The 13,893-nt window shown below is 38.3% G+C and overlaps 1 protein-coding gene across 2 annotated transcripts in view; it reads right to left on the bottom strand.

Moving 5' to 3' along the window:
- Positions 1-1,189: 1,189 nt before the first annotated feature.
- PPTC7 (protein phosphatase targeting COQ7) overlaps positions 1,190-13,893 on the bottom strand; it is a 42,184-nt gene continuing 29,480 nt past the window's right edge. The window contains exons 3-6 of one of the 2 annotated variants that reach the window (XM_025889778.2): positions 11,163-11,361; positions 7,904-8,027; positions 6,170-6,299; positions 1,190-5,061 (exon numbers count right to left, since the gene is read on the bottom strand). In XM_025889778.2, the coding sequence (XP_025745563.1) occupies positions 5,003-5,061; positions 6,170-6,299; positions 7,904-8,027; positions 11,163-11,361 (512 nt within the window). In that variant the 3' untranslated portion in view covers positions 1,190-5,002. Of the gene's footprint in view, positions 5,062-6,169; positions 6,300-6,757; positions 6,847-7,903; positions 8,028-11,162; positions 11,362-13,893 lie in introns of those variants that run through there. The other variant, XR_003211734.2, reaches the window with a different exon arrangement.

Genomic DNA, 13,893 nt, shown 5'->3' with positions numbered 1-13,893 from the left:
TGCTGCCAAAATTATTTCTGTATTATCTGACATAGAGCAGCAACCGCCACTTCGAGAGCCTAGGTTTGGAGTAAAATGAGGTAGATTATGAATGTCTCTGTTCTTTGCCCCTTTAAGAATTAGCTTCTTACCTGAACAAACAGACTAAAAAATCTGGCACAAAACCATTGTTACATAATATGATGCCTCTCCCTCCCCCAAACCCGTTTATAGTCAATTGTAACCTGACAAACTCTTGACTTCTGTAACATCTTACTGTGAAGTCTTTGTGAAACCAACAAATCACAAGGAAACAACTGGCAGGCAGTTGTACTTTACATTTTGTGAGGAATTCATACACAAAGGTGGCTGAGTGAATTAGTAAACTTTAGAACTGTGAAGAGTTCTAACTAAAACCAGAATGAATTTGGCTCTTATAGCTTAGTAGTGAGTCAGAGCTACCCACAATAACCTAATAAAAACTCTAGTTTGTCCCAAAATGTTCCTCAATGAATGAAAATGGGCTTTCACCAAGCTTTTTGTGGAAATTCGCAATGCCCACATAATTTCAAGTCCTTTCACACTGTAGGCTAAAGATTTACGTATCTTATGCTTACACTGATGATTAACACTGACTTTCACATATTCCTGACAGATGCAGATGACGACAAAGAGAGCATTTATACCCGAGTTACTGTAGGTCTCCTTGCAGAGGGTGAAGTTTCTGGTTCACTCACTGAAATGGGCAGAGGGGTGTAGGTTGTGAAGGCACCATCATCAGTAATAGCCTGGATGCAGCATCAGTCTGGAAAAGACAGTTACACTATTAAATTGTATATAATTTGGGTTTTAGAATTTGCACACAGAATGTTAAGTTTAAATGACACCAGATCTTTTTGTGGCTTCATTCCATACCATTTGGAAGATGCAAAAGCCTTCTCAGTTGGGAAAACATCTATATTTTACGTTCAATTATCAGTCCATTTTGATGGAATTTTTGAGGCAGCTAAACTGATGTAGTAAACCAGCTGGTGAAAAAGAGCTAAGGGGGATAAACTAGGAAAAGACAGAAAATGACAGCTACAAAGTAAGGAGTCCCTGCTAGAATGACTAAGAGGCTTGGAAATGAGGACTTGATATAGAGACCAACAAAATGCCAAGGGCTGGTGTCTTACTCAGTTACAGTTCAAGTTAAGAGGAGTTACGCAGATTAGTATAAATACTATATTTATTAAATATCTTTACAGTTTATTTAAATGTATTTACAGAACTATTCCTGCATAAGTTATATTTCAGACATCCAATTCAGGTCATTGCCTCTTGGGTAAGACAAATAATGATAGTCTCAACAGAAAAAAGCAGCTCATTAGTATACACAGATTCAAATTTGCTTCATATTTAGCCATCTTTGCCACAGACTACCTGCTAACAGTTAAAATTTTGACATGGACACTGTTGCTTTTTAATTGAGAAGTTCAATTCTGCAAATAATTTTTTTAAATAAATAGAATCCAAATGCTTTCTGCTTCATATTTTCAGTTTTATAAGCAGATTTCGGGGATTTTTTTGATATTGTAAAAATTTGTTAACTGCAAAAATGTGATAGTTTCCAGGGAAATTGGATGCTGTAGCTTCTAACAAAGATAGCTGGTATAAGGTGACAAGGAACCATGAACTTATTCAAAAGTACAAACATTTACAGTTCTAGCCAATCTTGTTTACAATCTCCAAAATGCTCAAAACTGACTCCGTGAATTCCCACAATTCCTGCCTTGTTACTCGATGTGGTAGGTTGGTGGTACTGAAGGTGGTCCTGAAGGCTACTGTTCTATCCAGAACAAATGCAGCTGATAGAGAGGACACTCTCCTATCATGCAAAGCTTGAAATCTAGTTTCTACTCTAGACGTAGCACAGCCCCCCAGACATGCATACCTGGAATGGATTCTTTTGTGATTTAGTACCTATCAACCATGTCAAGCCAGTACAGTAATTCAGGACAAATAACTTGTTTCCCCCACCCCCATTTCTTCTTTCAGTTTTTAAGAGCCTATGGACTCTACTGCATTATCCATTCAGTAAATTTTTTTTGTGCGCAGGCAGCTTAAGTTCACAGGAAGAAATAAGGTTCTGATATGTTTCGAGTGCACATTTTAAAACAGAATAAAATAAAAATTTCAAGCATGTGATAAAAATATTGATTTTTATAATACAGTATTGCTTTATAAATATAGATGGAAAAGCTATAAACTTTACTGGTCTTTGGTGCATCCAGACAGGGATAAATAATTTGCCATTTGTAAATTAGAAATCCAAATTCTCTTTTGTTATAAAAGTCCATTACATGAGGCAAATGTGTGTGTTTTATGCTGCTTGATTTAAAATATAATTAACACACATATCAAGTTCAGAATCAGACCCACCAAGTGGTATATCTCAGTCACTCCCCACAGAGACTTGGGTTCTGTGACCTGGAAAATTCCAGTATGGGTCCAACAGAGCCTCTTGACTACTGGGAGTGGAAGGAGAGTTACTTGTTAAGCAGCACTCCAACTGATCACCCCCCCACACCCCCCAGCAGTCATAAAATTAATTGTGTCACACACAAAGGACAGGGCAAAAAGAAAATCGAGAAAATATTCTGTGTCACTAATCTATAGGCCAGGTCCAAAGTCAGTTCCATTGTGAAACTCAAATTCTTGTCCCACTATTTTCAATATCACTGACACAAACATTGTTGATTTCTTATGGTCATTTCTCAAAAAAGACTAAGTTGATTAAATGAGTCGTGTAAAACACCACCAATCTAGCTTTATAAAGATTGTGTCTGATGGGTTAAATGAGAGCAGAGAAAAGCCAGTGACTTGACCAGCACTGCTCTTACAAGGAATTAAAAGTAGGCATTGGAAAATTAATGCAAGATATATCCAGATCATAAGGCTACATACCCCTGACCAGAAATAATTAAAAACCCAAACGAAAGAACTGAAATTGTCAGCCCAAATATAAATGTATTCCTTCTAACAAAACCCTTCTGGATGCAACTTTCTTTACTTTTTAAATATACAGAGACTGCAAACAGTTTGTGCAAAATAAATACCCTGCCACTTGCCACTCATGCTTCCGTGTTTTATCATAGCACGATGGGTACTCATTATTTAAACAGAATGTACCTCTACCCACCCCTCCCGGCCCTGACCCCTATCTCCTCTACCAACGAATTCTGTTTTGTCAAGTTAGGGTAGTTAAGGCATTCTGACATGTAATTAAAGGTGATTCAAAATAGATATCTAACATTATGCCAATTTAGGAATAGTAGATAAATTACTGAACGGCTTACAAATGAATAACTCATTCTTATTATAAATGAAATGCCTGTTACAAGCATGATGCATTGAAATATAGTAATGACATGTACATGGTACATGTTAAACAATTTTAAATAAAACAAAAGCTTGACAGTTACTCAAATATACAGTACAAATTCACAAAACAAAATCTTTTAAAACAAGTTGAGGTAACCTCAAACATAAGTTTTAATGCAATAAACCAGGAAATAAGTCTCTCCTTTAGAGAAAGATACTTTCTGTATTCTCTTCCAGTAGATCCTCATCAGGTTTAATTGCATTCTCATCTATACACCAATGTTACCTGACTTATATATAAAACATGGCTTTAATTTAAGGATTTCTAAGTATATATATTTTTCTACCACCAAGTTAATGAAGGAAAAAAAACTGACCCAAAAATATATATCTTTACAGCAGTTGACTTGTGCACAAACCTTAAAAATAAGTTTGAGCTTGCAGGTAAGGGGAAAACTGTGGGTAGTTTTATACGGAAACTATACACTGCAAGATGGCTATTCGGAAACTGTAAACATTAAGCTTGATTCAGAAACCCCTAAATTTTTGTGTAGGGCAAATGCAAATGTCAGATCATCACCAGGAGTTCTCCTCGTGGACTCCTGTGCCGTTGTCACTGCCCACAGTGCTCTTTTCACATGGACTCCCTGAACCTGGTGCGTGCTCTACGGAAAGCAAGCCTATTAATGAAAGGTCTGAGAGGGAGACTAGGAGTAACATGACCATCAAAACCCAACAAAATTCAAAGTTATAGCTGTCTGTTCTCAACCTGTGAGGCCTACGGGCCTAGAGCTCCCACACAGGAAGCTCGTATCAGAAAGCTGGGAGGAATTTCAGCCATAACATTAAATTTCTAGGCTTTGAGGAGTTTTATAATCTTGAATAATATTTCCTTTGGAAAAATCTGGTAGGGAGTCTCCCCAATGCCTCCTGCAAATCAAGCCACCAGCCTATAATTTGGACTAATCAATAAACTGCCGGAACTTCCCTCATAGGAGCACGAGTAAGCATCTTTTAAAAACCAAAACACATTTGCATCCATAGAACTAAACTAAATTTTTCTTCCAATTTGTAACAAAAAAGCTCCTGGGATGAAGATTTCATAATCCAGAGCAATGTTTTAGAGCAGAATTATAAGCCCCTGAAAAACAGGAGTTTATAATGAAAACATAAAGCCACACCAATCATCATAACAAAGACTGTATAGTACACGTGTAACATTTCTTTTGATGATAATGTTTCTAGTAGATGTACCATAACATACAATTTGTGTTAGACTTTAAAATCCCTTTTACACATTGTAATTTTGAATTCACTTTACCAACATCACTCATTTTCAATACTTAAACCATTTTTGAAACATAATAGCCATTTTGGCGTTGAAAATCTCCATTCCATTGTAGAAAGGACTGTAAGAAGTGAAGGTCAATCTTCAAACCTTGATTCTCTTCCAAGTTGCTGGCAGATATGAGCTAGTGAATGACAGTAGTGGTTCTCCACAAAGATCTCAACCAGGTCTCAAAAAGACAAGCAAAGGCTTACATCACAGGCCATTGAGATCAGTGGCAAAGAAACACAGTCCTGCCAGCAGCATCAGCACACATGGCAGGGGAGAATCTGGGAAAATGAAAGGAAAGGCCGGAGTTGACACTTAGGCGAGTCAGTCTGTATACTCAGCCACTATTGAAAGAAGGACGGTGATGTCATCTGGCTTTCCACCTAAAATGAACATGAAAATGAAAACGTCTTCATAGGTCTTAAAAGAGAAAGTCAATTAAAAACGTAAGCCTAAGAAAGTACTAAGAGACAAATGCTTGCAATTCAGGCAGGTTTGGTTTGTGCTTTAGTAGAAAAAAGAAGAAAATATTCGACAAAGAGAAATGGTTTTAAAAAAATGACATGTAACTTAATTGAGGTTTAAAAAAAAAAAACTTCACTGCTTCTTTACAACAGGCACTCTATTAAAATGGTCACCACATCCTCTGTTTATAGCAATCACAGTAAAGACAAAATCTGGTTAAGATAAATTCTGCCTGATGAGAAAGTTATATGCTTCTACTCACAATCCTAATTTGGACAAACATATCTAATGTTTTGAAACTAGGAAGGAATAGTCTTGTATTCTAATCTGCCAAACAGCTATGGCATGTGCTTTTTTCTATTTTAATACTTCCTGGAGGGCTAAGAAATGCTTTACATGTCATAATATTGTATCAGCAAGAAACTGACCAACTCCATGAGTTCTGATATGATAGCACCAACATGTCATCCCAGCTCTAAGACTGAGCTACTGGCCTATTCCCAAAGTTACATATCGTTCAGTAGATAGAAAGGCTCTTTAGGCAAGGACAGTTTAACATTGCTTCCCTCTTCAAAATCTGCTGTGGTAATTTGGCAGGCAAATATTGTCAACGAGTCCCACAAAGCCAGAGGGAAGGGAGAAGTGAAATGTCAGACCCGTGAAGGGCAGAATGTTAAACTGTTAGGAATGTCCAGGGCCTCTGGGCGGACTTCGAAGCCTTTTGGGCTCAGGTCCAAGCCGTGGAGTGGTGGCAATAAAGGGCTTCAGGTTCTGCCTGCCTCTACAGCCAATTAAGTTCAGTTCTGGAGGGCATCCTCGGTGGGGAAGACATGATGACATGCACTTGCTCTTGATCTCCAGTGTTAGGGCCTACTGACCTTGCTCAAAGCCAGGGGCTCACAGCTGGAAGAGGACACCTCACCAGTCTCACCCGAGTGCTCTAGTTTACCTCACCCTACAGGCAAGAATGCTCCCATCCCACTATGTCCCCAGTTAGTCCCTATGACCTTCCTAAAGAATGCTTACCTCTCACATTCAATCCGTTGTCACATGCAAACTGTGCAAAAGGTGACATATAATTTGGGTCATAGGCCAGCTCATGGGCTTGCTCAGCAATGCTTCTTGCCGTCTGTTGTATACTTTCATAATTTGAATTCTAAGATGAAAGGATGAGGGAGTTATTTTTACCACAATGCCTCACATGATTTCTGCATGTAAGTATACTTCTTGCAAATATCACTTTTTGAGACAGTAACATTTATCTAACCACAGTTTCCACCATTTAAGTTTTATTACAGTTAGAGAAGACATTACAACATTACATCTTTGGTAAAATGAAGAAGACCACCAGTGAGGCTGCCTGCACAAGATGTCAATCAGATATCACCCTTTGCTAGGGTGGCCTTGGGCCCTAAAGTCTGGATTTTCATTTTTGCTTTTTTTTCCCATTTGGAATTCTTAAGGTATTCTTGCTAAAATTGGACGGGACTGAAAAGGCAGATTTTGATAGCACTTTAGGGATGACCTCAAAAGTTTCCTTGCTTAGGAATGCAACCCTGGCCAACCACAGTTTGCTCTCCAAGTAAGAGCTGCCAGTTGTCCTACTGAAAATACCTTTAGAATTTTATATCATGATGAAAGATTCTTGTTTAGCTGTGTAATCTTGAGTCATACCCTTATCCTTGCTGCTTCAACTTCCTCATCTGTAAAATGGGGATGGGAAACAAGGTCCATTTTAGCTCTACCATTCTAAGATTCGGAATAGTTTCAGTATAAATAATAAAAGGCCTCTGCTTCAATGTCACCTCCTCAAAGAGGCCTTCCCTGAACAATCTTTCCAAAACAGCAGCCCTCTTTATTCTCTATTCCTTTACCCTGCTTTATTGTTCTTATTTACCACCAACATTTATCATATATTTTTTTCTCTGTATTATCTGTCTTCCTCCACTAGAAATAAAAGCTCCATATGGGGAGGGAATATGACGTTTCTGCTTACCACCCCGTCACCACACAGAGCACAGTGCCAGCTCCATGTAAGCACCTGACCTTTACTGCATCCCACAGACGGGGCATGGCACTAAGGATTTTGTACACATGGTCTTAGTTAATCCTCACCACAACTCTATAAAATAGGACCTTTGGTACCCCCCACTTTAAAGGTGAGGAAAATATTGCTTAAAAAGTTTAGAAACTTACTCACAGTCATACTGCTTAGTGTTAAGAACATAGGAAAAGACTAATTCCCCCCCAGAGTTAGTACTTTTACAAAGCCAGGAAAATATGGAAAAACTGGTTTTTACTTCCTTCCACTTTCTGTATGGGCCAAGTCTGAACTGTTCGTTACTGGTGACAGCTCAGATCACATCAAGGCCCCTAGCTGCCTGCTGCCCTTGGCTGGCTCTAGTATGGCGATTTCCTATCTCTCCCAACCTCAACACCTGCTAGGTTTGTTAAAAGAATAAGAGGAGAAAAAGACAATCGGGAGCTAACACCATTAAAAATACAAGAAATTTCTCTTATGGGCTTTCCTACCTTTACCACTTTACTAAAGGTATGGGTGAGAAATCCCCTTTCCCCTCAAGTTCTCCAATTGTGAATATTTCCATTTACAATTACTTAAAAGACTGGGACCATTATTTTCCTAAATTCACAAAATAGTCTTTTCCAAAACTACAAAAAGAGATACTATAATTGGACCAATAAGACTTAACTGTCCAGAGAGGGCCACTGTTTCCATCAACCAACCTTTGAGTTAATTACCTTTAATTTTTTTAGCTCCTGAAGGATCATATAATCAGGCATGTTGTCAAAAAGTCCATCTGTTGCCGTCAGGATAATGTCTCCTAACTGGACATCAAAAGATGTGCTATCAGCAGCATCTGGGCTGTGACAAGGACAGGGTAGGGACAAAGTTATGAGAGGCCTTCAGAGATAAGTTTCAAAGTTTCCAAGAGGCACTATGTTACAGTGTAATGAGGCTTTAAGAAAAACTAATTTATAATAACAGAATCAATAATAAAAACCAGTCATTTTGAAATTCCTAACCTTGAAAAAATTAATTGAAAAATGTGATATAAATAATTCAAAAGCTTAACTGAAACTACCAAGTAAAACTGAGTCTGATGATTAGTCACATATGCCTTAAAAGGAAGAAGGATTCTTTTCTGAGTCAGAACTAACATGCCTCTAAAATCCTAGTAGAAATGAGTCTTTATTTCCTAATTCTTTATAGCCAAATTCCAACCTCTCTTACTCATTTTCTACTCATCAGTTTCTCTGCAGGCTTAACTCTGGCTCTCAGGAGGCTGCAGTACAGTGGAACAACAGAGCACTATGGAAAAGAACATGCAAATCCCGTAAGAATTAATTCACATGAAATACCTACAATGGTATTTCTTACCATAGTACTAGTAATTACTAGTATTATCACTAGTATATTATTACTAGTATGGACTAGTAAGGCAGAGTAAGGACTGTGTGTCTCTCAGGGCTTAAAGAGTGCTCACCATGGATAAATATTTAATTATTAGTGTGCCTGGCACATAGTAGGTCTTCAAGAAATATCTAATAAATGAAGAAACAAAGTAACTAACCCTCCAAACTGGGGCGGGCTGGGGGGACTCCTTAATATATTGTTAATGAAGAGAGGAATGTACAGACAGTGTGTGTGTGTATGTTTGTGTGGCAGGGGGAAGATTCATAGATACAGATGCTTCTATATGCAGAGAATAAATATGGAAGCACGCAAAGAAACAGATAATAGTGGCTGCCTCTGAGGAGAGAAAATGTGTTGGTGGGGATGGGATAGGAGGTAGAGTTTTCACTACATCTTTTTGTATAAAACTTTAAAAGATAGAAGGGAGGTTTTTTCCTCTGATAACACCTGATGAAAACATACAAGAATTGGGGGTAAGGAAGGGACACCTGGTGGGGAGAAAAGATCATATATTCAAAGAGTTAATGGCCCTCTCAAAGGCTGGTTCTCAGCCATTTCCAGAGACCAGCTTCACTGAATCCAAGCCCCTAAGGTGAGGGAAAAGTGAAATATCTAATAGTCTGCCTTAACCTGTAATTAGGGAACAAGTGCAAAGAAAAAATTTACACACTGACCCAGAAAGAAGGAGCCAGAACCAAAGCACCCTAAGCTTGACAGAAAGACCCCAAAGCTTATGTAACTGACATGTTATAAAATATGTCAAATATGTGAGGAGAAAACATAAAAACAACCCACCAATGTGTGCTGGGGATTTACACAAAGTACACTGAGAAGATTCCAGGTTCACCCTCTCTTGACTGAGGAAAGAAGGGGCACGTTTAAAAATTCTGTGATGGGCTTTGGCAAGGAACTTTCACTTACACATTTATACCACAAACCCTTTGTAAAAACAGCTACTAAAGGAAAACCTATAAATTAAGGGTTAAAATTATATTTTATAGATAAGAGGAACTAAGTAAAAAAGGAAGTAAATGCTTTCATGCAGCAGGGGAAAAAAAGACTAAAACTGGTGGAAACCAGGTCGATTCCCGCTGTGAAATAAAGAAAAACAATACAAGACACTGCACAGTTGCTCAGACTTTGGAAACAAATCAGGTTCTAGAAGTTTAGATTAATGAGCAGGTTGGCAGCAAAGCTCTACTTTATGCTGAGGTTCTTCTTCCCCGGGAGTGTCCTCTGCCATCCTGCCTGTGCGAGACTCGCCACCATTGGACAGCTGGTCCTCTTCTCCCAACACTCCCACCCAGGAGCTTGGTGTTCCGCCAGCGGCAGTTCTGCCCATTTTGACTGAACATACTGTGCCGCTGGAAACTTTTGACTGCACTGAAACACGAGCTGAAGTCACATGCTAGCAAGCTGTCTGTGGGTTGCAGGGGAAGCAACCTCCACCTCGCTGGCAGGCCAGGCAGAGTGCTGCCCTAACCACACAGTCCCAAAGATGGGGTGTGAGATATGGCAGGGCAGCTCTAGCACTGAGAAGCCAAAACAAGAATCAAAGAAAGGAAAATTAAAACACTGCTCTCTGTAACAGTTAGCTGAGCTTGGTATCTACCAAGCCCTTGGGGTTCTGCTTTCTTCTCACTCCAATATGGCTAATATGAATATATACACTAACTGAAGAAGGACCTATAATGAAATATTGTTCCAATCAGGGTAACATACCTTAATCTGACAGTAAAAAATGCTTCCCTCTACGAGTCAGCAATAGACTTTCGATGGACAATCCTGAATACCTAACTATATAATATACTTATTTCAGTTTAAAAAATGGCAGTAAAAATCATTTTATCTTAGTTTGTACTCAAGATCTGGCTTAATAAGAACTATCAAGTAGAGACAACAGACATTTGCAACACTACTTCTATTTTTACAAAAGGTTCATTACCCATTTAACAACATTTATGAATCACCAGCAATGTTTGTGCCAGGTCCTATTAAGTTGTTAGAGGCAGAGGAATCTGAGACTGTCTTAGTCTCACTCTGTATTCACATCTCAGAAAAGATAAACTGTAAAAGTTGATTCAAAAAAGTAGTTACTGTCTTGTAAAGGTCTTGACAATTTAAAAGTTCTATCTGATGCATATAATAGAAGGCCCTGAGAATCAGGAAGTTATTCTGATAAATAAAGCAGATGTCTGTTTGAACTCTTCCCTAAGAACATATGCAAAATCTTGTACAGGCAGTGGCATGCATGGACAATGACTCACTTCTCCAGCACAATTTAACAAATATGTACATATGTACCATGTTGGTCTTGGTATGAAAAACTGATATTCTGTAAGCTTGAAGAGTATTTTCAGTCTTGTCAAATTACTGGGTTTTTATCTGAATTCAACTTGGCTGCAAGAGCCAGCAAAATATCTTTTGAAGTCAAACTAAAAGGTCCTTTTGATGAGAATATTCTCATTGTACCTTCTTATCACACATGACAACTGAAAATGCCTATCTCCACTGTAGTTAAGGGGGACAGGAGAAGGAACAGCCATGCCCTGCTTACTCTTAATGGCTAAGAGGGGAGATTACCTGTCACTTAGGACGACTCCTTCGGCTTCAGGTGGTGCAATTGAGAGCTGGAATGGAGTGTTGAAGTAATGCTGCTGTTCATCTGATCGGTGCACAACTTCACCGCCCCTGACAACCAAAAAGCCTGAATCACCCAGGTTTGCTGTGTGTAAGCGGTGGCTAGTTCTGTCCAGCACCACGATGCAGGCAGTACTGCTACCTAGAAACAAAGATGATCTCCATTTATTTTCTCTTCCTAGACTATCTTTGGATCCACATTTTTATCCCATCACCCCAAAAAGCAACATGCCACACTGGAAGCTCCTTTGCCTACCTTAGTCATGCTCCTACCTCCAACAAATAGCAATAGTAACCTGATCAGGGTCAACATGATGGGTAAAGAAAAAGGGATTTATATTATATATAGTAAGCAGGCCCCTGAAATCTGAATTCTTCCATTTGCAGAGATAGGAAACAAATCGCACTATTTCATTTCAGTAGTACTATAATCTACGCCAAATGCTCAAAAGCATATTGTTGAGGTATTAAGTTTTAATACTTAAATGCCAGAATAAGAATGTTATGTTTTCCTGCCATTTCTCATTAGTCATTGGCAGGAAGCCTTCTCCATGAAATTCACTAAAATTTAAGACAGGGCACATAACTACAATTTTTAGCCAGATTTCCATCTGTTGAGGTCATGAAGAACCTTCACTGGAGACTGACTCACTATGAACGGACAAGACCAATTTTCCCAGGTAGCCTGTGGAATCATCCTGTTCACTTTACAGAGACTACTAATGTTCAGAGGGAAGAGACCACATTCCAAGTAGAGAGCAAAAAGCTTCTGTGTACCTTTGCAGCCCACAGCTCACATGACCTTCCCCAGACTGAAAAGCTGATGTACAACCAGTAAGACTGCTTTCAAGTACTAAAATTTAAACCTATACCTACAGAAAAAAAAAGTCAAAATAGAAAAATAAACAGTTCACCAAGAAGTAAATTTAATGGTCTGTAAATATATGAAAAAATCATCACACTAGTAGCCATTTTGTCTATTAGTTTAACAAGAGTCAAAAAAAAAAAAAGATACTTCATGGTACTGGCAAGAGTGCAGGGAACATGGTCACTCTTACTCCACGGTGGCAAGATAGTAAAACCACATGACCTTTCTAAAGGGCAGCATAACCTTGAAAAATGTGCATATCCTTTGATTTACCAATTCTAAGAAACAACTAGAGAGGTAAACAAAATAAGTACAAAAACATTAAGATCAAGAAGAACTGGAAACAACCTCAACATCTAAAATTAAGGGATTGGTTAAATAAATTACAGTACATCCATACAGTGGAAAGCTACATGCTGTCATATAATACTTAGGAGTAGACTCTGGAGTCAGCCTGCCTGCATCTGAATGCTGGCTCTTACTTAACTAGCTGTGTGTCCTGGGCCTCTCTGCACCTGTTTCCTCATTTACAAAATAGGGAGACCATAACGATCTCTTAGTGTTGGGAGGATAAAATTAGTTAAATCATATCAAACACTTACAACACATAATAAGTGTTAGCTATTTGGTAGCCACTAAAATTGTTAGAGAAATAGATTTGAAAATGAAAGATAAGTGAAACAAGTAGATTTCAAGCTAGTATTAAAGTTCCCTTAAATAAAAAGTGTTATCAAACTTAAACTGTACATCAAAAAAAATAAAATTTAATGTAATTAAAAAAAAATAAACCAACAGTAGGTAAAAGCTAAACTGTTAAGATGACCGTTAAAAGCAAAACAAAAGAAACAGGCTGTGGAACCAGCTGTATTAAATCCCAGGGCTCCATTTTTTCTAGCTGTGTGACTGTGGGCAAGTCACTTATTCTCTCTAGGCCACAGTTTTTTCCTAACAAAACAGGAAATAAAAGCAAAAGAACCTACCTCATGGGGCTACTGTAAGCACACAGTATATTCACAATTCCTATTACCATTATTCTATGCACAAACATATACAGAAGAAAAATCAGGGAGCATCATTATTAAAATATTAATAGTTTTCTTGGTGGGGTTATGGATAATTTAATTTCTGTTATTTTTCCTTGATGAAGGATGTATGATGAAAATATATAACTTAATATAAAAAAACTTAAATTTAAGCATTTACCTCATCATAATGTTCAGAAATTCCATTTCCTTGTTATCTAACCTCACACCCTAATGCTAAGCTATCTAGTCTCTACCCATCAAACATCAGAGAAAAAACAAAGTACTGTAACTAACTGGCGGTGCTGCCAGATAACCTACTGCACAGCTTATGTTAGAGTTAAGATCACCAATTACCCTTCCTTCTTAACTCAATGCACAAAAACTCCAATCATTTTTCATTAACAGAATCACCATACAAAGGATCTTCTGAAAGCTGATGGGATTAATCTGAAGAGGAAAAATGACAGATGAGTAGCAGAGCCTTGAAAATCCTGGGGCAGGAAGAACTCATGTTGACTCATTATTACTCACTGACAAACCCAGGCTATCATTTTGCTACCCTGGTGGCTGTCACCATCACCCGCTGAGTTAGTCAAAAAGGTCCTTGTGAATGACAGAGCTTTAATACGCAAAGCAGCACCAATGAAGGCAAGCCCAGCCTTACAGAATCATGTAGGCTTGGAGTGTATACTCTTCCTCTACCTCTTCATATAACTGATGATCATGTGCCCATGGCTCAGGCCCTGAAAGCCTAATACTGGGAAAAGACCTCATTATTCTT

The sequence above is a fragment of the Callorhinus ursinus genome, unplaced genomic scaffold (genome assembly GCF_003265705.2).
Source record: "Callorhinus ursinus isolate GAN/ISIS: 27379988/994484 unplaced genomic scaffold, GSC_fseal_2.0 scaffold41, whole genome shotgun sequence".
Classification (NCBI taxonomy): domain Eukaryota; kingdom Metazoa; phylum Chordata; class Mammalia; order Carnivora; family Otariidae; genus Callorhinus; species Callorhinus ursinus.
This window is presented reverse-complemented; position numbering and strand designations above follow the sequence as displayed.